Source organism: Plodia interpunctella, chromosome 23 (assembly GCF_027563975.2).
Source record: "Plodia interpunctella isolate USDA-ARS_2022_Savannah chromosome 23, ilPloInte3.2, whole genome shotgun sequence".
NCBI classification, from domain to species: domain Eukaryota; kingdom Metazoa; phylum Arthropoda; class Insecta; order Lepidoptera; family Pyralidae; genus Plodia; species Plodia interpunctella.
The window spans coordinates 1,531,356-1,555,599 of NC_071316.1; the positions used below are offsets into that span (position 1 = coordinate 1,531,356).

Sequence of the window (24,244 nt, forward strand, 5' to 3'; positions counted from 1 at the left end):
TATTATTAGGTATATAATTCCGGAAAGATTAAAATATGGAAAAAATAATTAGTGATAGTTTATTTAAAAAGTATTTGAGAGCAAACTAATCATTACATTGTATAAACCTGAGCCTAAGTCTGTTTCTAAGCTTTCTTCTTTAAAACAACGCAGCAAATTTTGATGCAGTTTTCACTGTTATTTAGACAATTTATCAACGAAAGCAACACAGCATGCGAGGCTGCGCCGGGCCGCTAGTAAAATATAAAAACGTCTTAATATATAACGATGCCACAGAAGATGAGTGCTGCATTTCAGTGTTCAATACAATACAATACTCTTTATTGCACCAAAAGCGAAATTTACAAAAAAAAAAGAAATAGCATCATACAAAATAAAATAAATACATAAAATAAATAAATATACCAGGACAAATCACACAGATTGAGCTAGCCCCAAAGTAAGTTCTAGACTTGTGTTATGTGATACTAACTCAACGATACTATATTTTATAACAAATACATGTATAGATAAACATCCAAGACCCGAGCCAATCAGAAAAAGATCATTTTCCATCATGACACGACCGGGGATCGAACCCGGGACCTCTCGGTTCAGAGGCACTTTACCACTGCGCCACCGAGGTGGTCAAACCTGAAGGGACCGTGTTCGAACAAGGGACCGGGGATCGAACCCGGGACCTTTCGGTCCAGTGGCAAGAACTTTACCACTGCGCAACAAAGGTTCGTCAATCTAAATAAAAAGGCACAAAGGCGGATTTATCGCTAAAGCGATCTCTTCCAGTCAGCCTTGGGGTGGGAGGAAACGATAAAGAGAGGCGTTGGCGCAGTAAATAAAATAACTAACACATAATATACACAAATATACAAAACTCCTTTTGTCGACCAACCATAAATTGATTTTTTTTTTAATATAAATTAGGTTTTCCTCAACATTTTGCTAACATTTCTAAACCACAATCACGCATGTACGCACAATCCAGTAGATTATTTTGTCTTCTGTTGTAATGTGTTAGCATATTATGTACGAGTATTATGGGTTGTATTGAATAATTTCTTTTAGAGGTTTCAACTGCATTCTTGCTCGGAAAGCCGCTAATAACTATTTGTCTAATGTATTTGTATCAATAAAGATTTATTTATTACAAATTTCAAGTAAAATCGCTTTTTGTTTTCGATTTATTTTTAAAACGTTTTACAAATAATGCCGACTTGAGCAATTAAAAATAAAAACTGTTACAAAAAGTAGAATAAAAATCATAATTTGTGCCATAAATTTATTTTTTAGTTAAACAAAAACACAATTTATTGCATAATTCATCACAACAAACATCACACAACGTCGTAATATCCCACGAAACTACGAAAACAAACCTTATTCCGAACTAGCTAGATTCCAAAATAGATTGAACATTCATAAATAAATAACTCTAGGAATGTATGTATATGTGTGCGGTAAATAGTATAGACTTTTCTATTAAACGATTTTTAAGCTGTAAATAGTTAGGGGATAGTAAAATATATTTATAGATAAAAATAACTTATCAAACATTATAATTTGGTCAGATATCTAAAGCTGAATTTACACTTTAGTCGATTATTTTAACTCCAAACCCTATAGTGTTTTCAGGGACGTCGTCGACATATTTCTATGCATATTAATATAGATCAAAATCAGTGTAGATTCACCTATAGAAATTAACTTTTAAATCCTACATAGAATTAGATACTAATTAATTTTTGACCAAAACCACATCGTGCTCCTTATAATATAATAACAATCATAGACAAATTCATATAAAAATGTAAAACAATAAAAGAGACAAGAAAAATGAAACCTATAAAGAAAATATATAAAATAATCTATATATAAGGGAGAGGAATGTAAGAAACTAAACAAAAATTGGTAAATTAAAGTAACCAAATAGAAAATATAATAAAGATTTAAGTACACAAAACTAACGAAGTTGATATTGATTCATATTTGGCATGTTTGTCTGAATAAAGGCTGCTTTCCACTCGCCCAGCGCACACGCTAAGTTTGATTGAAGGCATTCAAGCTTCAGCGAGCCAACTCGCAGCCATAAGTGTTTGGAAGTGTGTGCTTTCGTATACAGTAAAATGGCACTATCTTGTAAATCCTATTTCAAAATGGTAATCGTGAGTGAGATTCTTTTTATTCGCAGAATATTACTTTTTTAAGTAGGTTCGAAGACTTAGTACGTTTACTAATTTCTACCACTCACTAAATCAATGTCATTATTACAAGCTAAGATCTATTGCATCAGATCTGTAAAGTTTTATGCTTTAAATTCTGATTGTTTAAAATAAAATCGTTCGATCCGTACATTTTCGATTACATCTAGGTTGTAAATAAAATTACACAAGTCATATTAAGTGATAACTTAATCTAGATATTCTATAACGGAGATACACAAAACCTTTTATTTTTGAAATTAAATCTTATAACGTAAATAAATAAACCATTTTAAAAATTTAAACAGTAAAACATCGAGGTTTTGCATATTTAACAACAAATCACCGAATAATAAAGAAATTTAAACATTTTCGCTAGCTTCCATCTTAGAGAGGAATTTAAACAATTTCTCGTCTAAATATAACTACACAGGTAGGTAACGTTTGAGCTCTAAACATTGCACTTTATACTAAAGTGGAGAAGCTTAAGAGGAAGGGAGATAGAAAATATACATTCTAATATATAATATTTATTTAATTTTAATTCATAAGTTTTGCTTGATATATTTATATGAGGAAAATATATCTTCTACAGAATAACATATGAAACTTTATATATTTTGTTTCTACCCTATACGAATGAAATAGCTTATAAATTAATAGGGTCAGGGAATGAGAATATAAAACTTTCAGTTTTTTTTACGAAAAATAGAAAGATAGGTAATAGTTTTTAAATATTTTTTAACCCGTAAGCTCCTCCATTAACAGCCACTAATCTATGAACACAACATTACAAACAAACCTACATTTTGTTCATAAATATAGATAACTAGTAACGCGTTTGACGTTTTGTTCAAATCACAAGTCAAAAGTTACATTTTACAAGTTTATATACCTGTGACTGATACAGAGCATTTATTTTTAAATTATATATGAAACAATAAAAGAAGAAAATATATAGAATTTTTGATTTGTGAAACGATTTAATAAAAATATATTTTAAAAAACTTTAAGTTTATATCTAATATTTCATTGGTAACTTTTCGACACTGTATCAGAAACAGATAAATTCATTCTAGAATACATAAATAATGTCTGTGTGTTTTGTCAAAGATGAAATTTGAACTCTGATTACATTCTAAAGGCTTTAGATTCATCTAATACAGCCCAAATCTCAAATCCTTGGCTAAGGTCACCGCCGACCTTGAATATCATAAAGATATGTTTTAATTAATATTAGAAGATTATATATTAAATCCCAAATCGTGGGATTTGGTGAACAATCAATGATTTCATATTATCATAGATAAACATGCTTCGGAGCTAGTATAAGTTCCAAATATATTGCTCCCTGTTTTATTTTGGCAACGTTATATATATATTTAAAAGGCTATATATACGATTTTATTATAAATTTATTTTATGATTGGCTTTTATGAGCATTTATTTTCTAACGTTCATTTCTCGTATACATACCTATTTCATTTTAACGTACAATAATAGATACAATAAATTGTATCTATTTTACTATTTTTTAGGCTTTTAGCCATTCGCCAAAAGAAATCAAAGAGATAAAACATTATTATTTCATATTTACAAACTAAAGTTGTGCGGTTACCGCGTATGATAAAGTTGGTCTGTTTGACGACGCGCGATTTAAAACTTTACTTTTGAAAACATAGATAAAATGGCATGAATTGGATTTTGTATTTCAGAATGATGCCTTCATTTAATTATTTATTAAATTTTTAGTTGAAAAGATTAGGGCTAGCGTATCAGTATATAAAAACCCTTTAAAAATCGATTAAAAATATGATAAGATATGAATAAATGAGATTAATTTCATTTCATTCAACTTTGTTTTTAATTTAAAATAATGATCTCACTGCATTTAAGTTATTAATTTTATTTCTGCCTAAGTGTAAAGCATTCAAAGGAAGTTTTTTTTATCTAATTGTAATATCGCGCGCCCCCTGGTGAGTTGTGGGTGTAGCTCACGGTGGCAGGTTCATTTGCATGTTCTGCAAGTACGCAGAGGTTGAGTTTAGGAGGCCGATACGTTGCTTCTGCTTCCTTTGTTCTGTCATCTGGAGATAAATCGTTTTATGTTGTATTATTCACTAGATGTTGCACGGGGTTTCTCGCTCCCGTGGGAATTTTGAGATAAAATAGGGCCTATGGCCATCGTGGATGATGTACCTTCGTAATGGTGAAAGAATTTTTGAAATCGGTTCGGTAGTTTCGGAGATTATTCGGTTCAAACATACAAACTCTCAAACGCTTACCTCTTTGTAATAATAGTATAGATTTGTAAAAGTTATTTTCATTTATAACCCCCGACGCAAGAGGGGCGTTGTAAGTTTGACCGCTAAGTGTGTCTGTCTGTTTGTATACGTGACACCGTAGTTCATCAACGGGTGAACTGATTTGGATGCGGTTTTTTTATTTGATAGCTAATTTTTATGCGGCGTTTCTTAGATATCGGTTCAGCCGTTCAAAAGTTGTAGCGAAATGAATATTGAAAGTCGGGGTATTTTTAATTTGTCTAACGAATAAACTTATATTTATCCTTACATATTATAGGACAAAGTCGTCTGTGAACATGTGTAACCAACGTACCTGGTCCCTCAGGTCGGTGAGGAGGTCTGTGAGCGCGGCGACGGAGCGCTGCGCACGCTCGAGCTGCGCCTGGAGGTTGCGCAGCTCGAGCTCCCCCCCCTCCCCCTCCCCACCGCCCACCAGCGACAGCGCGCGCAGGCGCGGGAACCAGTCCAGGTTGTTTGACTGACCACAACAAAAGATATTATTATATTTTGACATTTCCCGAATCCGATTAAGCGATTTTCAAGGTACAAGTGAATAGACATTTTTGAGCTTAGCCTAAGCCTCATATTCGTTTACCTTCTAGCTAAATTGAAAACAAACACGCTAAAATTATTGATTTAAAAAAAAGTTCATACATATACAGATTTACAGACAATAAATTAAAAATCTCATACGAAAATGTCATCCGTATGCAAATCAGAATTAAAACAACATATCTCACACACAAATGTCATTTAAATCGGTTGCAATTTGTTGACAAAAGCATTCTTTTTGGACATATTATGTAATTTTTTTTATATTCTCGCTAAGAAATAAAAGAAATTGATAAAAATTTTTAACAACGCCTATTGAACCACTTTGTATGTATTTAATTTCGTCTTATAATTAATAATTCTAACCATAGACAATCACCTTAATCATGGAATGCACATAACTCTCCGGCCCTGTGAACTCTGTGGGGTCCTTGACCCTCACCAGGACCATAAAGTAGAGGTAGTGCCACATGTTGTGTTCGCTTTTTATGTGTTCCTCGAATGAGACGGTCTTGTTGTCGAATGCTGATCTGTTCAGACCTGCAAACATGAATAATACCATTATATTTTTTTTTATACTACGAATCCCAATAATATTTTAAACTTCGCACGAAACCTTCCTCGTCGAAAACACTGCAACAATATAATTTACATACCAACCTGACTCATGTATAGTACTTTTCATCGACCACCACTTGCTTCCGGTGAAGGAAAATATCTTGAGAGTGCTTAATATATGGTTTTAAATATCATCCATTAAAAAATATAAATGGAGAGGAAATCAAATTAATAAATATAAATTGGCATGTAAGTTAAATGCAGTAAATAGGTAACCTGAAAATAGGCCCTAAGAGCCATGCCCCATTGCTCAGTCGCGCTGCGTTGAGACGCGGGACGTTGTGCTTCGTTATTCTCTACAGGTTTTTAAACTGACGGCCAGTTAGTTCTATCGTTGTATAGAATTTGTGAAACATAATGTTTAACGCTATCTGTCTATCAACAAGCGGTTAAATTAGGATACAGAAGAGGAACTCACCACAAATGAAACATGTATTCTTGAGGATGAGTTCTTTCTGCTGCTTCTCGGAGCGGAGGTCTGCGAAGGTGTCGATGATGACGCCGAATATCAGGTTCAGCACGATGATGATCACCACGAAGAAGAACAGGAGGTCGTACACCACGCGCGCCACGAACAGCGGTTCCTGAAGACAATATTACTTGTTATGACTAGCGGTCCGCCCCGGCTTTGCTCGGGTGAAACCGTATTAAATAGTAGCCTATGTCACTCCCAAAGGTTCTCTGTGTCGAATTTCATAAAAATCGGCCCGGTAGTTTTGAGTTTATTCATTACAAACAAAAAAAAAATAAATATAAATCTTTTCTCTTTATAATATTAGTATGGAATAGGGGATCGGACAGGGTAATACGTAAATTGTTGCAAATATAAAATAATATCAAAGAATATGTATATACAATTTGCTATATTTCACGTTGTCCCTGAGTTAATTTATAAACGAACATACTCTATGAGAGTTTCCGATGATGTCATGGATACATTTAGTATGGGGCGTTTGGGTCCAAAAATCGCCAAGAAATGTTAATTGTTTTTTATAAATATTTGTAAATATTTTGGATTATAAAGGGTTTTTATCATTCATAATGATATTTGTGAGATTCATCAAGAGGCATTTTGGGGTAAAAAGTACCCAATGTGTTAGTCCAGGTATATATATATATTCCAACCGTATACCAAATTTCATGACAATAAATCCAGTAGATTTTGCGTGAAAGAGTAACAAACACACAAACAAGACTCACGAAGCTGGCAGGCGCGCGCAGTATGTCCCCAATGCCGCCCCCGTTCCTGAGCCCCTGGTTGAGCGTGGTGACGATGCACATGATGAGGCTGTCGCAGCTGCGCTCGCGCAGCTCCCCGCCCACGGACACGAAGCGCGGCGGGCGGCCGCAGCTCTCCGCGTCCGCAGGTTGCATGTACTTGGAGGCCGGCTGCTCGCCGCACTTGTCCCAGTCGAAGCGGGGGTCGTCGTCCTCTGTAATTACGTACACGTCTTTAGCCTTTGCAGGGTAGACAGAGCCAAAGTTGCGATACTTGAAGGTCACATTTAGCTATACGGCGGACTTGGTGGCGTTCATTATAGCTAACGTTATTCATTTCAAAGTCAGACCAATAAAAAAATATCTTTTTTTATTGGTCTGAGATTTCAAATTTCTGTGTCTGTTGATGACATTGAAGCAGAGGTATTCTGGCAAAAATGAAACAATTGTTGGAAAAAAGATATATTTTTGAGATATATTTATGATTCTGGATAGAAACATCGTTTCGACCTGAAAACAATCATGAGTGCATGCAATGATGAACCTTTACTAGCATAAATAAGGTACATAATCGTTTGTATAGAAATGGGTACGGGGTGAGTAACAGTCTACTACTGCTTTACTGGTTTTTTTAACCTGTTCTGTCCCACTGCTAGGCAAAAGTCTCCCCTAAGTATTTCCAAGCCGACAAAGAAAAATAATGGCCTTAAATTGTTACAGACAAAGACATTATTATTCTGGAGGTTCCGACGATGGAGAACATGAAGACCAGACCAGCACCGACGTCAGGAGAAGACAGGTGAGAGTGTTAAGCCGGGTCAGCAACACCATGTTTTCGTGTTAGCTAACACAAAAGCATTGTTTACTAACAGATTAGGGGCGTGGCCTAACAGTTATGTTAGAAAAATAACAAAAACCTGTTTTCCGAACCGAATGGATAACATTCCCCGCGTTCGCTTGCGGGGAGGGGAAGTTTTGTGCAATTTTTGTGTTAGCACTCACTAAAGAAAGACGTAGGGCAGCACAGCGCAATATGGAGTAAACAAACATAACAACAGTAGGCGCAGCGGACGGTCTGTTTCCCTAACTTGTCTTGTTAGAAAATTGGCGTTGCGGACCCGGCTTTGTGTGAGACATCATCAACATCTTGCAGGTTACCGTCCAGCCTGTCCACGCTGACGAGGAAGTGGTCCCGGAAGAACATGTATCCGACGATGGAGAACATGTAGACCAGCACCAGCGCCAGTACGGCCGTCAGAAGGATGGACCGCCCGTTGCGTGTCACTGATCGCATCACGTTCAGTAGTGTCTCTTCGCGGTACACAATATCCAACAACTGGAACGAAAATACAATATTAGGCACAATCAAAACAATGAATTAGTAGGCTTATCTTTATCCATATCCATACTAATATTATAAAGAGGTAAGCGTTTGTGAGTTTGTATGTTTGAGGCGAGTAATCTACGAAGCTTTTCTTTCACCGCTGATGCAACGGCGTTACAGCCCAGAACAAAACCGGGAGACACAACACAACATACGGAGATGAGAGAGAGAGAGAGAGAGAGAGATTTTGATTGCTACATGACAGTTGCTCCTCTGGTTATATAGACACTATATTCTAATAATTTATCGTTGATTTAGTTCTAGAATCGCGACGGACTGATAAATACCAATGAATTCATTAACTGACCTTACATTAGTTGTTAATCAGTATCATGAATTACGCGTGTAACGCGTGCGTGTGTGTTGTAACGCGTGTGAATTCTGAATAAATTAATTATAATATAATAAATATAATATACAATAAACATAATAGATAGATGTAATTTAAGGCAAATAAATAATTTTTGATATGATTTTGATATAAATCTAATAAAGGAAACAATATATTCTGCTTCTTACCAGAACGGAGAAGAAGAACGGATGGCAACAGATGCCGAGGAAGCAGAATCCGAGGTAGACGCTGTGGTAGAGCAGCTCGGGGTCGGTGAGGACGTGCCACGTCGACTTGGACAACGTGCCCTGGTTGCCCATGATACTCACTAGGTGTATGCCCTTCACTACGATCTGCAAGATCAATCGTTCATTACTTACTTTCCATTACTTTGTATAGCTAAAATGTATGTCACTTATTGACCTCAAAATTTATGTAAACTACTATGGTATACGTCTATTGCCGACTTCTATAGCGCTGGTGAAGAAGAAACAGCGCAACAAACTTCACTGCAGACTTTTTCAAATGTGGATCATAAGATTAATAAAAAAAATAATTACAACCGAGTGGACGAATTTATATCTTAGTAATATTATAAATGCTAATGTTTGTGAGGATATATGTGTGTATGTTTGTTACTTTTTCACGCAAAATTTACTGGACGGATTGTTGTGAAATTTGGTGTACGGATAGAAAATAACTTGGAATACAATAAAGTATTTTGTATCTCGAAATACCCCACGGGAGCGAAGTCCCAAGGCGCAGCTAGTTACTTTTTACGAAATAACGACCGTTAGTGTTATCAGGCTTTTTATCCGGGGGTTAGTCGAATGGCGAAACAAGCGGATAGATAAACAGAAAGTTACCTGCTGTTGAAACAATTTCAATGTTGCCATAATACAAGATTTTAATATATACGTTGCGACACGACTCACTTGTCAACACTCTAACCGCTTTACAGTAACGTGCCAACACCATCATTTGTTTCCGGTGAAGGAAAACATCGCGAGGAAACCTGCACGCTGGTTGACAGTTTAGTTCCCCAGTGTGTACGCGACTACCTGCCACTAGATGAAGGTAGGTAGTCGTAAAAAAGTCACGTCAGATGCCTTAAGGCGTGTTGAATAAAATCTGACACCAGTGTCAGCAATAACACACTCGATCTGACGATGACAGTAACCTGAATGATTGATTGATTGAATGAATGAATAAATGAATGAATGAATGAATGAATGAATGAAGACTTACACACAGCATGGCCAGACACCAGAGCGTGGGCTCGGGCCCGAGCGAGAACATGAGGCGCACGATGGCGCTCGCCAGCAGCGCGCGCACGCCCGACGAGCGCGGCAGCCACGCCACCAGCGCGGCCGCCGCGCCCGACGCGCACCACACCACCAGCGACAGGTGCTGGCCCAGCTCTGACGTTCATACATACATCATTACTTGTCCACGTCAACTCTTTATTCACTTGGCGGTGGGCTAATGGTTAAGACGCCCGACTGTGGATCGAAAGGTCCCAGGCTCGAATCCTACTCGTGCCACATGAGTTTGTATACCAATCTGACTCATGTATAGTAGTTTTCATCGACCACCACTTGTTTCCGGTGAAAGAAAACATCGTGCGGAAACCTGCACACTGGTTGATTCTCATTAACTTGTGTGTGAAATGGAGAAGGCAATGGCAAACCACTCCATTAATAACGCCAAGTAAGTTGTTGTGTGTGTTTCATTTCACGTAATAATCACGACCCTCAGCTATGAGGAATAACGACTATGAAGAAGAAGAGATACATACATAGATCACTACTTACAACGAGCGAGAGAGATATGTATATGTGTCTTTATTCATGTTATTTAAAAATTTATACAATAGAGCTAATTTAAGATTTAAAATAAAACAAAGGGCCTGAACTAGGAAGTGTTTCAGGCATTAAAAACTTATTATATAATATATATAAATCATAATAATAAATAATAAGTTTTATTACAAAAAAAAACAAGTCAAATTATTTAAAATTTATAAGTAATTTTTCTTTTTCTTCATAGGAGGGTTTCAAGGACACTCCACGAGTCTTCATAAAAAAATTTGAATTAATTAGTCAAAATATTTGTAATTAATAGTACTGTGGGAAATAAACGAGGGCGAAGCCGCGGGCAAAACGCAACTAAAACTATTAATATAAATGCGAAAGTAAGTTCGTATATTATCTAACCAACTTCAAGCTACTCAACCAATCTTCTTAAAATTTCACATTTATACAATTAGGAGTATAGGTGATGGACATAGGGTAGCTTTCAACCCGAAAAAACTAAGGTTCCCATGGGATTTGCGAAAACCCTGTATTCTATTATAAGTATAAAAACACTAGATGGCGCTGTGTGTATTTTAAATGCGCTATTACGACCTCGGTGGCGCAGTGGTAAAGTTCTTGCCACTGAACCGAGAGGTCCTGGGTTCGATCCCCGGTCGGGTCATGATGGAAAATGATCTTTTTCTGATTGGCCCGGGTCTTGGATGTTTATCTATATATGTATTTGTTATAAAATATAGTATCGTTGAGTTAGTATCCCATAACACAAGTCTCGAACTTAATTTGGGGCTAGCTCAATCTGTGTGATTTGTCCTAATATATTTATTATGGATATTTTAATTCAACGAAGAAAAAACAGTTCCCGAGGAAATATAAGCGAGCGAAGCCGCGGGAATTAGGAACACTTATTCTAATACTAACTGTTTAGTAGTAAACTAACTGTTCCTGTGGGAAATTTCCGAGCGAAGCCGTGGGCTGGAATGGCTAGTTAGGATATGAAAAAAGATACTTACTGGGCGTTTCGTCTTGGAAAGGGTAAAAAAATGCGACTATAACGTTGATCAAAACAGCGAAGTTAAACAGAATGTTACTCCACAAAGACATGTAGGACGACACCCAAAACAGGAAAGGTTGACCTGTGGACAATAATTAATTATTATAATTTAATATAAGTACTTTAATTTGATGATTAATTGAATGAAACTTTGTATTTTACGTTAAGCATATCTTTAGGTTTGGAAATAAATGAATATAATTTTGTATCTCCTTCGAAATTAACTAAACATCCTTATACATATTATAAAACAAAGTCCTCTGCCGCGTCTGTCTGTCTGTCTGTTCGCGATAAACTCAAAAACTACTGCACGGATTTTCAGACGGTTTTCACCAATAGATAGTGTGATTCCTGAGAAAGGTTTAGGTGTATAATTTATTGTGTTTTTACCCGAGCGAAGTCGGGAGTTAGTGGCCTCGTACGAAATTCTCAGAAGGATATGAAGTGGTCCTATTCTAGGGCGGAACCACATGCTACACTATCTAATATAAACTAAGCAAGTTACCACTTATATATAAAAAAGAAATCAAATCCTAGTTAATGTTAAATGTAATTATAAATTTGAAAATAAGTTTTTATTAACTCTTCACGCTCAATCTACTCGTACCAATGTTCTTGAAATTTTACATCCCGGAAAAATAACTGCTTCCGTGGGAAATTGTATAAATTATGTAATTTTTAATAATTGTATAAATTATGCAAATTATAAACGCCGCATTGTATAAATTATGATGTCAGGTGCTTTTAAAAACTTGAGAGGAACATGACTCACCACGTAACTTCTTTTGCCACTTCATCTCGTGAAACAGGTTGTCTAGCCTGCCAAAGAAGTCCGCCACCTTGCTGCCCTGCAACCACATTTAGTAATACACATCATCTCTGTCAACTGAGCGTCTACCTCAACCGTTGAGCGTCGGAGCCAAGAGTCTACTTTCCTAATTCTTCGTTTTCACTTTGCACGGCCGCCGGCATCCCTAGTTGCCAGATAAGTACAGTACATTATACCAACCTAACCTTTATTTCATAATAACCATCATAGAGCAATGCAGTTGACTCCGCAGGATGCTGGCAGGGTCGCCATGTAAGGATGTAGACGTGTTAATACGATGGTTCGTTGTAGACTCGTTTTATTGATACTTTATGGCTAACTATATTATAATATTACCTACTTAACTACCCTAAACTACAGTTGGTATCAAATAAAATGGTCGCTGTACACACTTAGGACGTAATATTTTTTATATACCACCAAGCAGACAAACAGGCTTGCGGCCCACTTGATGGTAAGAGGTCACTGCAGCCTATGAACGAATCAGAGTTTATATTATGTCATATATGCGTTGCTAATGTTGTGGTCTAGTCTTTTGCCACAGTACCGTGGAAAATTACACTGCTCTCTTCTTCTTCTTACCCTTTCACAATGGCCATATATTTTGCTGTTCCATCCAGGTATAGGAACACTGTCAGGCAGGTGAACCTTGGCGAGGAACTGACCTGGTCGTCCCGCTCCGCGCTCTGCAACACTCTGTGCTTACTATCGGCCGGGAGATACTCGCAGATCTCGGGGATCGGGAACACTATCTGTTCCATGCTGCGGTCGGTTCTTACTATCTGGAAGTAAAATTGGGAACATGAGAAGCTTGAAGCTTTTGCAACGTTGAACAAATGTGGTGTTTTTACTCCAAAATAACATTCTATCCGCGAATACAAACGCCAGCGAATTCCACTAGTGTACGTAAGTTTTTTTTTCTTATGTTACTGCTCCATCGTTTCCAAAAACGATGATCTGTTTTCATACACAATATTTTACGTGTGTGCCTGTTGTGAGAAATGTTAATGTCAAACGTCAAGACTTGTTTGCTAAGTCAAGGCTTTGTTTATTTGTTTGTTTGAATTTAGTTATTGTTCCGAGAACAAAACATTCACAACGCCAGCGTCCCTGGTGGCACATCACTAGCTTTAGTTACACGTGTTTTCGGTTTTATATCAAAAGTGGTTTCCAAAAACACGGGAAATAGATGAATGGCATAAATTAAGAGAGATCCATGCCCAGCACTGGGATATAAAAGGCTGCCGATATTGATAATAAAGTTCCATTTAAATTGGTATCCAAGGCGCAGGTGCTCCTCCTGGACCACCTGCGCCTGCGCCTCTTGGCATCCTCCCTAGAGAAGTCACTTGATGGCAGGTCACTGACCTCTATCTGAGCCGTGTGAGTCCGGTAGTATTGCAGCGCAGGTGCATTTTGTCCGGAAGGTGAAGCTCTTACGAGTGCCGCCAGCTCCTTATTGTGGCTGGCCAGCTGGTGGCATAGGATGTAGATGTTGTGGCCCACCTTGTGAAAAAAAGAATTAACATTTCGAGAGTGTATAATAATATCAGATTAAATATATTCATAATTATTTAATGTACTCGTATGTATTTGTTATATGTAGCAGGGTTTCGTCAGGTTATTTTCTGTGGCGACATCTAACGCGTCACATGTACAACGCCGACGAAACTCAATAACAATATAAGTTGCATAGATGATTGGCAATGCTACGGAAAGATGGCGCTACGCTCTAATCACGGTCGAACGGACAAGACTAGAACACTCAGTTGAAGTTTTCAAGATTGGATGAATACATGACACCGTCGAAGCTGTGCAATTTTTGCAGGCGTCTCACCAAGGAAGATTTTTTCTTTATGGCAGATAGATAGATTCTTCATAGAGCATATCATGTCGATCTCGTACCATTGCTGTATAATGAATCAGAACTCATCATGCATCTTTGGTGAGACGCCTGACAAACCGCGGTGAAAGATGGAACACCAAGGTACCTGTGTGTTCCACCTGCTCAGAGAAGAGGCCCAAGAGAAGTTCACTACTACACATAGTCACGATGGGTTTCACAATCGGGTAAAACGTAACTCACTTCCTTGGGAGACACGCCTTGTACGGGCGCGTCGTCTTCAGAATCAGAATCCGCGTCCACGGCGTGCTCCTGATGGAAGGCGGAACACGCAACATCGACCTGCAAATTATATGTTGTTAACGTATCATAGTAAAAAAAAAGACACACAATGGACTAGTAAACCCATGTGGCATGAGTTCAAACCTGGGACCTTTCGATCACAGGAATTAACGACTTGACCACCATCATCAACTCAATCAAAAAAGTTAATTGGCACAAAGCACATTATGGTGTTCACACAGCACCGCAGCGCAAGAACACCAGCAACTCGATACGGGTCACCTATGCGTTGCCGACATTCCGACTATTAGATGATGATATATACCGATATTTAGATATACTTAGATGATATATATTGATGTTTCGAACAGAATCATCGCAAGTTTATTCGCATAAAATATGGTATGTCAAAAATATAAATAACGTTTAACATTATGATGTGCAGATGTAACTTCTCGGACAGTCCTCTGTGTCCCTGCGGGGAGGTAAGGAGTATGCGGCACCTCACTGACCTCTGCCCATTATATTCTATTCAAACTCAAAATTCTTTATTCAATTTATGATGATATACATCACTTATTGACGTCAAAAAAATAGTTAAACTAAGTCTACTGCCGACTTACAAAGCGCTGGTGAAGAATCGGCGCAACAAACTTCGCCGCAGCCTTTTCTCCAAGGATGTCAATTAACAAATATAGGTATTATAGATATATTAAAAATTAGAAATTTTAAATGAATAAATAAAATGTTTGTATTTCCAATAAAATTATTGAAAATTGTTATTGAAAACCACACACCTCATAGACAGAAGACCTCACAGAAGGCGGCATTGTCAGGATCCACGAAGCCGACAATTTGTCCAAAAATGGATTGATAGCTTGCCTCTAGTTTTTGTTGTATGGAACAAAAAGAACAATTCGCAAACAATAATAATACCAGCTGTTTAGGGTTCATGTTGTACAGTATCCTCTCCGCGTTGTTCTCGGAGTCATTGCGCGACTCCATGATGGCGAGCAGCAGTTTGGATGCATTGTTCTTCAGCTCCAGAACCAGGTCCATGCGAGTCTTGCCGAGTGGGTTGATGTCGTTTAGGATGAGAGCGGTTATGATGTCCAGGCCGTTGCTTTCGTGAGTGGCTATGCAGTTCTGGTTGTCGTGGCAGGGACCTGGGATCAACATATTGAAATGAACATCTTCGTCTTAGTGTCGGCTGAGGGTTGTGGTTATTACATGAAGTGAAATACAATAACTTTCTTGGCATATTAATAGTCAATACTTTATTGCATCTACAGAGTTGAGCCAGCTACATACCCTGGCAGTACTCGGTGAGAGTCTCCAAGGTCTGGTTGATGAGAGCCACGTTGCCCTCGTTGATGTAGAGGCCCAGGAGCCCTAGGCCTCCGGTCGTGGAGCCACAAATGCAGTCCAGGAACATCAGCGTCTCGGATACTAGGTTGTAGTTTGACTTGTTGTTTTGATTGCGCAAAAGGTTCTGTCGACAAATATTAACGGTTAAGGATATTTTATTGTCATAACATTAAAATGTGTGTCTATGAGGTGTGTGGTTTCCTAGAATAGAACCATGTTCTCCTATAAAAATCGGACGAGGCGACTAAGGTAGAAGAATGTTGACGGCTGATATGCAACAGTATTTTTAAAGAAGGTTGAGGTTAGGCGGTCGTAAAATCACAGCTAAATCATCAAAATTTTCTCCGGCCCTGGTCATCGGGACGTCTCAGCCGGTTTTTTTCTTTATTCGCAAAGCGGCGTTATTAAAATCTTTTATTTAAATTAGAATGTATGTTAGTATGTATGTTAAGGTGATCTTTATCTATAACTAAATTTGAAGCAGTAATTGCCAACCGATTGAGATTTTGTACACACGTTTATTGGATGACAATAAATTACTATGCTTGCATGACCATTGCACTCAGGAATGGCTTCCGACGAGGGAACTTCTCAACGGTTTCCTGCACGGACATGATTTTTTTTATCACGCATTGAATGCACCAAGATCTTTCTGACAACATACAAGCTTGCGTCAAAAATGATATTTTGTAAAAAAGTAACTTACTGAAATGCCTATATGTCCCTATGTATTCTAGTACTCACTAAATACCTACTTGTAAGTCAGGGTTGTGGTTTTCACACAGCAGCTGCAGGAACCGCAGGATGGGCCTCATGACCGCCACCTTCGCGGGCAGCACGTCGGAGCTGCCAGCCTCCAACTTCTTCTCGGCCATTATTTCTTCGAGAACCGTGGTGCCTAAAACGAATACTTGATTATTTCAAGCTGTTTATTCGTTATAGACAATGTCAAGGTATTTTTAATGTAATACATATTTAAATATTACGATGAAAAATTACAGCCAGCCCACCCAAATGCATATTGCGGGGCGATACTCTAAAACTGTACATTATTTTAATCTAACCTAAAAAAATATATATATAAATATGTAGGTGGCGCTAGTGAGCGGCCAACCCTCAGTCAAAAGTTAAAAGTCAATCTTAAGTTAAAATTAAAAGAAAAATAAAAAATCCTATATGTTTTACCGTAAGATTTAATTATTGCATTTGGTTCATTGAATACTCTTTTTCCTCTCTTTTGAGCGCTTTTCCGGTTTCTTCTTCAGCCGCAAAGCGGCGTTATTACTTCTAATAACGCCTCTACTCTTATTTATCTTCCAATATATGTAAGTATGTATGTTCGGGTAGAAACCGAATTTTGAAGCAAACATTTTCAACCGATTGAGCTGAAATTTGGATGTTTGGATGACAATGCATGACCTTCAACGCCTATCTATAGGAATGCAAAAGTAAATAAACGAATAAATAATATAATGAACATAACCCTCGGCACATTTACGCTCAGCCCACTGCCACTTCCTCTGCCGCTGTCGGAAATATTTCCCTAAATAATTCTACGGCAGTAACGACGCGAATGAGCATTTACACTCAGCTTTCATATTCTTATTCTCTCTCTCTTTATTTATCCACTCGCAAAAATAACTGACGTTAATCTCGTGAGTTTGCTGGTTCGACAGCATTATGTGCGATCAGTATAAGCTATCCCATATTACCCGCTCAGTTTCGTAAAGTTCTAAAAATGTAATTGTTATTTAATTAGTCCACTCCCGTGAGCGCCGGCAGCGGCGGTGACCGGCGAGTGACCAGTTTACACACTCGTGCTGCCCACTGGGTGCTCACTCCCCTGCCCGATAGCGCTGAGTGTACATGTGGCATAGATTTACCGTGAGACATGGTGTGTATGTCGGAGTAGGCATGCACGGCGGACCCGCATGCGCTAGCGACCTCCTCATCCATCTCCTCACCCACCACGAGGGGGCCGGCCGGACGACCACCTGATTATATCATAAATAAATCCATTTCATTTCAGATTAATAACCATTGGTACAATCGACCGCATGTCAAGAATTCATTGCAAACTCACCTTTATTATCGCCGCATAGAGGTGCCATGTAGGGTAACTTGACGTGCGGTCGACTGTACCACGGTAACTTACAAAAACTAGAAGATATTTGTTTGTTTTAATAATTAAATTTGTTTTTCAGATAACGTGACGTTAAATTTAGTATGAAGTGCGAAGTTTAAGTCAAATATTAATCTTGACTTACTGTCAGGAGATTGCGTCTTCTTCTCCGTGTGACTGGTGCGTTGTTTCTCCGACGTTGTTGCGGCCGTGCTGCTGGCAGCTAGAGATCTAATTTCCTGTTGCGCTTCGCGCATTTTGTCGTAGAACACCTGGATAAATCAAGATTTTGTTTTAACGCCTTTACCGTTTTTTAATGTTCTAAGTGCGAAAGTGTATCTGTCTATCACACTTTATTGGATAAACCGCTGGGCAAATTTTGGTGAAATTTGTAAAAGATGTATTTAACGATAGGTTACTCTTTCACCCAAAATCTACTGGACGGAATGTTATTAAATATGGTACACGGGTAGAATATATCCTGGATATAACACATAGGGTACTTTTTATCCCGAAATTCCCATGGGAGTGAAGCCCCGGGGCATAGCTAGTTTGTAATATAACTAGTATTGCTGGATCGATTTATATGAAATTCATTATATGAGTAGAATATAACCTGAATTAGGTCATAAGGTACTTTTTATCATGAAGTTCCAACAGGAACTGAGTAACCCAATAAAATCGTCCTAAATTTAACATTACCTTGAGGAATGCCTGCGAGATTTCTCCATTTTGCAGCTTTGTGAATATACTGTTCTGTATTATGGGGTTGCCACCTTCCAGGAGAGCGATACCTGAGAATAGACGAAATATTATAATAAGAAAAGGACATTATGAGAAACGACATTGTGAGAAAAGGACATTTTGCGCCAAGTCGGTCTAAAATAACATAAATTAGTAGGAAACTTTAAATAATATTGGTCATGGTCAACCAACGAAGTTTTTTAAAGGATATTTTTTAATTTTTAATGTTATGACTATAACTCGTTACTTTTGTGGGTATTTAAGTAAGAATTTATCGATATCGTCCCGCCATATTCTTCTCTTAAGGATAGTTAAGAATATTTTTACTACCCAGAATTTTTTAACAGAGCGATTTAGAATATAAAATATAAGTAATATATAAATAAAAATAAAGTAATATAATAAATTTACAAGCATAACCCTTTCATTTCGTTCGCGTACGAAACTATATATTTGCCCCTGAACCGAGAGGTCCCGGGTTCGATCCCCGGTCGGGTCATAATGGAAAATGATCTTTTACTGAATGGCCCGGGGGTCTTGAATGTTTATCTATATACATATGTATTTGTTATAAGATATAGTATAGTTGAGTTAGTAGTAGAATTTATTTTGGAGCTAGCTCAATCTGTGTTGATTTGTGTGGTCAGTGTGATATTTATTTATCTTGCAATAGTAGTTACGAAACAATGACTTAATTATATTATATGTGACATTCCACGAGAAAAGGTTAAGATGTCTTACAGAGGGCCGTCGCTTACGAGCATATATAAATAATTGCTTATTTATTTATGCTCGTAAAACGTCTTCTCTCGTCTCTCTACAAAGTACCTTTTCTCGTTGATTGTTACATATCACTTACCAAGTTGTATGGCCTCTAGGAAGATGGCTGGTCTGTTGGTGCTCTTGATGACCAGGTCCACCACCAGGTCCGAAGCACCTTCTTTGTCCAGGTGCGCTTGCACCTGGGCTAACGTTTGTCCAGTACGCAGCAGTACTTTGGCTGCATGAAAATATAATTTTTGAAACACATTTATATTAGGCAACATTATTAATGAAATTAAATGAAGTTTATTCGCTTTAAGCATGATTACGATAGCTATATATATTGTACAGTCAACAGCACATCAAGTTACCCTGCATGGACCTCTATTGCGCGGTAATAGCGGCGTGTTGGCAATGAATTTGGGTAGGTTGATGCGTTGTTGACTGTACCATCTGTTTGACTAAACAGCAAATATATGGTAAAATATATATATACGTTTAGCCGTTTTCGGTGTGAAAATTAGTAATGTCATTACTATATGTGTTCGCCCGCTTTCAGGTTAGAAGCCTGGATGGTAGATAGTTGGAGAGTTGGAGTTACATAGGCTACTTTTTGCCGCGGGTGGTATCGCGGGCACAAATTAGTATATCATGTTTCACAAAAGTACTAACATCAAAAGATATAATATTTTTTAAATACAGGAATGGAAAAGTAATAAAATAAACTTATGGACTGGAGAACTCGTTCAAAGCCAAGCACAATAAAAGAGTCTTCGTTCGAATAGGGGTTTAAATACAAATTAATAGGTAAAAACATAGATTATTGAAATGTAGTGAGAAATTTTAGTTTAGTCTGTTAAGAGTTATTTAAACACTAAAATATATTTATTTTTCTAGAAGATAACTCGTGCGAAGTGACATGCAAAAGCTAACACCAAACAGTGTACCGGTGCACATGCAAAAGCATGCTAGTTAATATTAAAATTTAGCATATTTTTATGGAGGAAAAATCTTGTGGAATTTTATGGATGGCAGAATTTCGTCTTAAAATCTTAAAGGAAATTTAAGATTTTTAGAAGATATTAATTTCAGCAGTTCCTGATATATCAAGTGCTGTTTTACCGACACACGTAAATTAAAAATTCCATAAACAACAGTGCTCAACAAAAGCCGTGAATACAGTCGTCCAATGGCCCACCTGTCTTGATTTGATGCGGATGGACTTCTGCATGCGGAATAAAAAACACAGCTAAGTATAGACCAGCCATTGGGCTGGTCACTGTCATTGATCAAACTTCATGGAAGACTTTGTTTTTAATCAGAACATTCTATAAACTTCGTCACGCGATTTTCATGACTTTTTGACAGCTTTTCTATACTTATCACATATATATGGTCATCACTCCTTCCTAGTGTGACGACAGATATTTGTAGCTCCTTGTGGATTTATGTTATATTATGTGTATTTATTTATTTATGCAATAAATATATTATTAATAAAGTTCTGTAAGAGTCAATAGGCAAGATATCGTGATTACATTATATATGATACGAAACACAGTAATGTTTAATATTTTTCTCTGCCAAAGATCAAATACAAAGTCTTCTTTGAAACAAAATAAGTAAATATATAACTATTGTGAATCTATGTTAAAAAGAAATCCCACAATTCCGTGTTAAAAATATTAAAATGTTGTTAACTATCTTCGTTCGAAATCAATCTACACTATTATTAATAAAAAAGGTAAAGCATACTTTAAGCTTATGTATGTTTTGTCGCTTTCTGTCAATCCCAAATATGAAAAGTGCGATAGTGACAAAACATATTTTAGCATAATGTATGCTTTATTTTTTAAAATAAATAACGAGGATAAATTATTGTGTGAATGCAAATTATTATACTATCCTGTGCTAGCTATAGTTAGTGAATTTCTATACTAAAATAGTATGTGTGTGTGTGTCAATGTATGTATTCTATTTTAGTACAACATTGACGTTTGTGGAAAGACATCGAAGAATGCCAGAACTAACTAAGCGCCTACTCACTTGACATTTGTGCAATAGAAAGGGATGCAAGTATACAAAAGAAGAGAAATAAGGAATTATTTTGCCTATATGACTCATATGAAACAAGGACATATTTTGCCTTTTTGTTACAGCTGACTGCAAAGTGAGTAGGAGCTTTTAAATTAGTTGGATCACGATTGAAAAAAAAATTTCTCCTTACAGATGGATTATCCATGGATTTAGTAAGTACTTACTAATTCCATGGGATTATATCTCTCTCTCGTTTTTCCGTATGCTTTCTCCGTTAAGTTTCGGAGGACACGGTCGACATCCCTAGATGTCAGACCATTGGCACGTATATCATCCTTGACGACATCAAGCCAGCTTTTTTTGGGTTCGACACATCAGTGGTTATATAGACCATACTGAATAAACCAAACTTTTGTACAAAGAAGTTTTGTAAGTTTTTGATAAATCCATACATACTAATATAAATGTGAAAGTGTATTTGTTTGTCGGTCTTTCACGTCAAAACATAGAGCATCGGATTGAGATGATTTTTGCGTGAAGATAGCTTGAGAGCTGTTGAGTCTCATAGGCTACTTTTGCCGCTAATACAAGTTTGACGTGAAAAAGTTCCTGTGAAGGTCTAATTCTGAGTTCAGCTTATACTTATATAATAAAATAAATAAAAACACTTACCACCAGGGCCGTGTGTGACGGCTATAGAATGTAGTGGAGGCTGTATCTTGGGTTCAGACTTGCGGTTCACGAAGTACTGCGAGAGTAGCTTGCTGCGGAGTTGGTTGCCCTGGGGTATATGTATTTTAAGAAATGATATGTTCGTATGTGGTTTAATAGATGGACGTTTATATATTAAACCCATATATGTAAATTTACCTTTTCGCGTATTGCATTCGAGGTTGAGACACCTCGAAGCCCGGGGTCAATGTAAAAAATGAACCTCAAAATTTTGAAGATTCGGCTGCGATTTAACAACCGACCTCATTTAGCTGTGCATTAGCTGCTGTATGTCCCTTAGTCGCCTCTTATTACACTCCGCCCCTTATAACGGTCCGATTTCCTTTGTCCGACCGATCTCACGACATGAACTTTGTTTCCTGCTGGTTCGATTAACCAATCGGACTATGTAAACTATCATTAGCCTAGACTACATGGCCCCGTCAATCGGACGAAGTAAACTCCACTTTCTTTGTTAATCCACTTAACTAATCTTAGACCTCCATCGAATTACCTTCTCTCCATACTCGGGGTCGGCAGCCATCATCTCTCGCAGAGTCCGCAACACCTTCACACATAGTTTTTCCTCCTTCTCTTCTAGAAGCTTCTCTGTGTGGCGGATTAGTCTAGAAACAATACTTTATTGAACCTAATTTCACAAAGAAAATATAAAATTTTAAGTAAGAATTTATTGTAACATATCCACTTTTAGAATGAATGCTCACTTTTTATGCAGTGATTCTCGCATGAGCGTAGGCGCAGACAATATAACTCTCATATGAGCGGGTTCCCAGAGAACAGGAGATCTGGTTTTTTAAAAATGTCCTTCAAAAAGGACATTCTAGAATAACAGATACCTGGATATAAAGATGCCGCTGGTATCTACGTGTTCCCCTCCGCTAGAGAACAGAAGATATGTTTTGCACAGGATGCCCTTCAGAAAGGACATTTCAAGCATAACAGATACCTGGATATAAATATGCCGCTAGTGTCCGCGTGTTCCCCTCCCCCAGAGAACAGGAGATGTGGTTTGTACAGAATGTCCACCAGGAGGGACAATTCGGCCTGCAGCAATGGTCTCAGCTGCTCTTCCAACAGCGAGACTATTTCTTGCAGGCCTTCCATCACTGAACGATCATTTTGGAGATTCAGCTGTGGATATGGTTTGAATTAATGATCACAAATGTCAAATGTGCATGCTGTGTTCGGCCCAAGGTTGAAAACTCCTATATTATTAGCGTTATGATAATCTAATAACTAGACAAAAGCTAGTAGCCAAGATAGCCCGCTTTTATTTAAGTCGTAAATAGAAAAAAGTATATTGTAATAGCTTCGCTGATACAAGATAGAGAAGAGCGTATTTTTACATGAGGAGAAGCAGGACAGTTAATGTCTTTTGTCTCTTACCCAAGTCCGACCTATCCAGTTGCCTGCCAAGTAGGCGTAAAAATTGTAAGAAATAGTTCTATCTCGTGTGGCTATGCTCACCGCTTGTCTATTATTTTCTCGGTCTACTGATTAAATATTTAAGTAAATTTACATGAATTTATTTATGCGAAACATCATTCAACTAATTTCACAGTGCGTGTATGAGTGACAGAAGTTGAGAAGGAAAAGTCTAGGAAATCGAACCCTAGGCTCCGCGCTTCACGGCTGAGAAAAAACCGAGAAAACGCTCAGATGAGAGAGAGAGAGGGAGAAAAGAAGAATACAACTGACCTGTGAAGGATTCTTCTCCAATTTGGAGGTCTTGGAGGCGAGAAGCCATTTGCTGGTCTGTCTTGACAGCGCGGCGGCTTTCTCAAACACTGTTTGTATTTTAGCCTCCAGCTCCAGCGGTATGGCGATGCTGCGGGATTTGGCTGTAAACGTAAACACGAATAATTAAGACAAATATACTAAAATGTATATACTTGAAGTGGCAAATCATTCCGAAAACTAATGCTCATTTATTCCTTCGTTTAGCTGATGCTTGTATTGAGGAATCATCACAGATATACAGTAGTTTTTGCGTTTTGCGCGAACAGACATAGCAGATTTAGTTTTATTATATGTATAGATAATAGATACATAA

At 37.6% G+C, this 24,244-nt stretch overlaps 1 protein-coding gene across 9 annotated transcripts in view; it reads right to left on the reverse strand.

Annotated features, from left to right (window-relative positions):
• Positions 1–1,262: 1,262 nt before the first annotated feature.
• Positions 1,263–24,244, reverse strand: part of Itpr (Inositol 1,4,5,-trisphosphate receptor) — a 70,505-nt gene continuing 47,523 nt past the window's right edge. For 6 of the 9 annotated variants that reach the window (XM_053762793.2, XM_053762790.1, XM_053762791.1 and 3 more), the window contains 25 exons: positions 23,890–24,032; positions 23,138–23,322; positions 22,685–22,796; positions 22,132–22,240; positions 20,621–20,647; positions 19,520–19,660; positions 18,619–18,710; positions 18,062–18,188; positions 17,678–17,788; positions 16,550–16,692; positions 15,738–15,918; positions 15,363–15,592; positions 14,388–14,486; positions 13,670–13,807; positions 12,967–13,083; positions 12,245–12,320; positions 11,432–11,554; positions 9,853–10,025; positions 8,793–8,957; positions 8,048–8,225; positions 6,872–7,104; positions 6,090–6,255; positions 5,433–5,593; positions 4,815–4,979; positions 1,263–4,282 (listed from right to left, as the gene is read on the reverse strand). In XM_053762793.2, coding sequence (XP_053618768.1) covers positions 4,190–4,282; positions 4,815–4,979; positions 5,433–5,593; positions 6,090–6,255; positions 6,872–7,104; positions 8,048–8,225; positions 8,793–8,957; positions 9,853–10,025; positions 11,432–11,554; positions 12,245–12,320; positions 12,967–13,083; positions 13,670–13,807; positions 14,388–14,486; positions 15,363–15,592; positions 15,738–15,918; positions 16,550–16,692; positions 17,678–17,788; positions 18,062–18,188; positions 18,619–18,710; positions 19,520–19,660; positions 20,621–20,647; positions 22,132–22,240; positions 22,685–22,796; positions 23,138–23,322; positions 23,890–24,032 — 3,488 coding nt within the window. In that variant the 3' untranslated portion in view covers positions 1,263–4,189. The remainder of the gene's footprint in view (positions 4,283–4,814; positions 4,980–5,432; positions 5,594–6,089; positions 6,256–6,871; positions 7,105–8,047; positions 8,226–8,792; positions 8,958–9,852; positions 10,026–11,431; positions 11,555–12,244; positions 12,321–12,966; positions 13,084–13,669; positions 13,808–14,387; positions 14,487–15,362; positions 15,593–15,737; positions 15,919–16,549; positions 16,693–17,677; positions 17,789–18,061; positions 18,189–18,618; positions 18,711–19,519; positions 19,661–20,620; positions 20,648–22,131; positions 22,241–22,684; positions 22,797–23,137; positions 23,323–23,889; positions 24,033–24,244) is intronic. The other 3 variants (XM_053762795.2, XM_053762794.2, XM_053762789.1) reach the window with 1 other exon arrangement.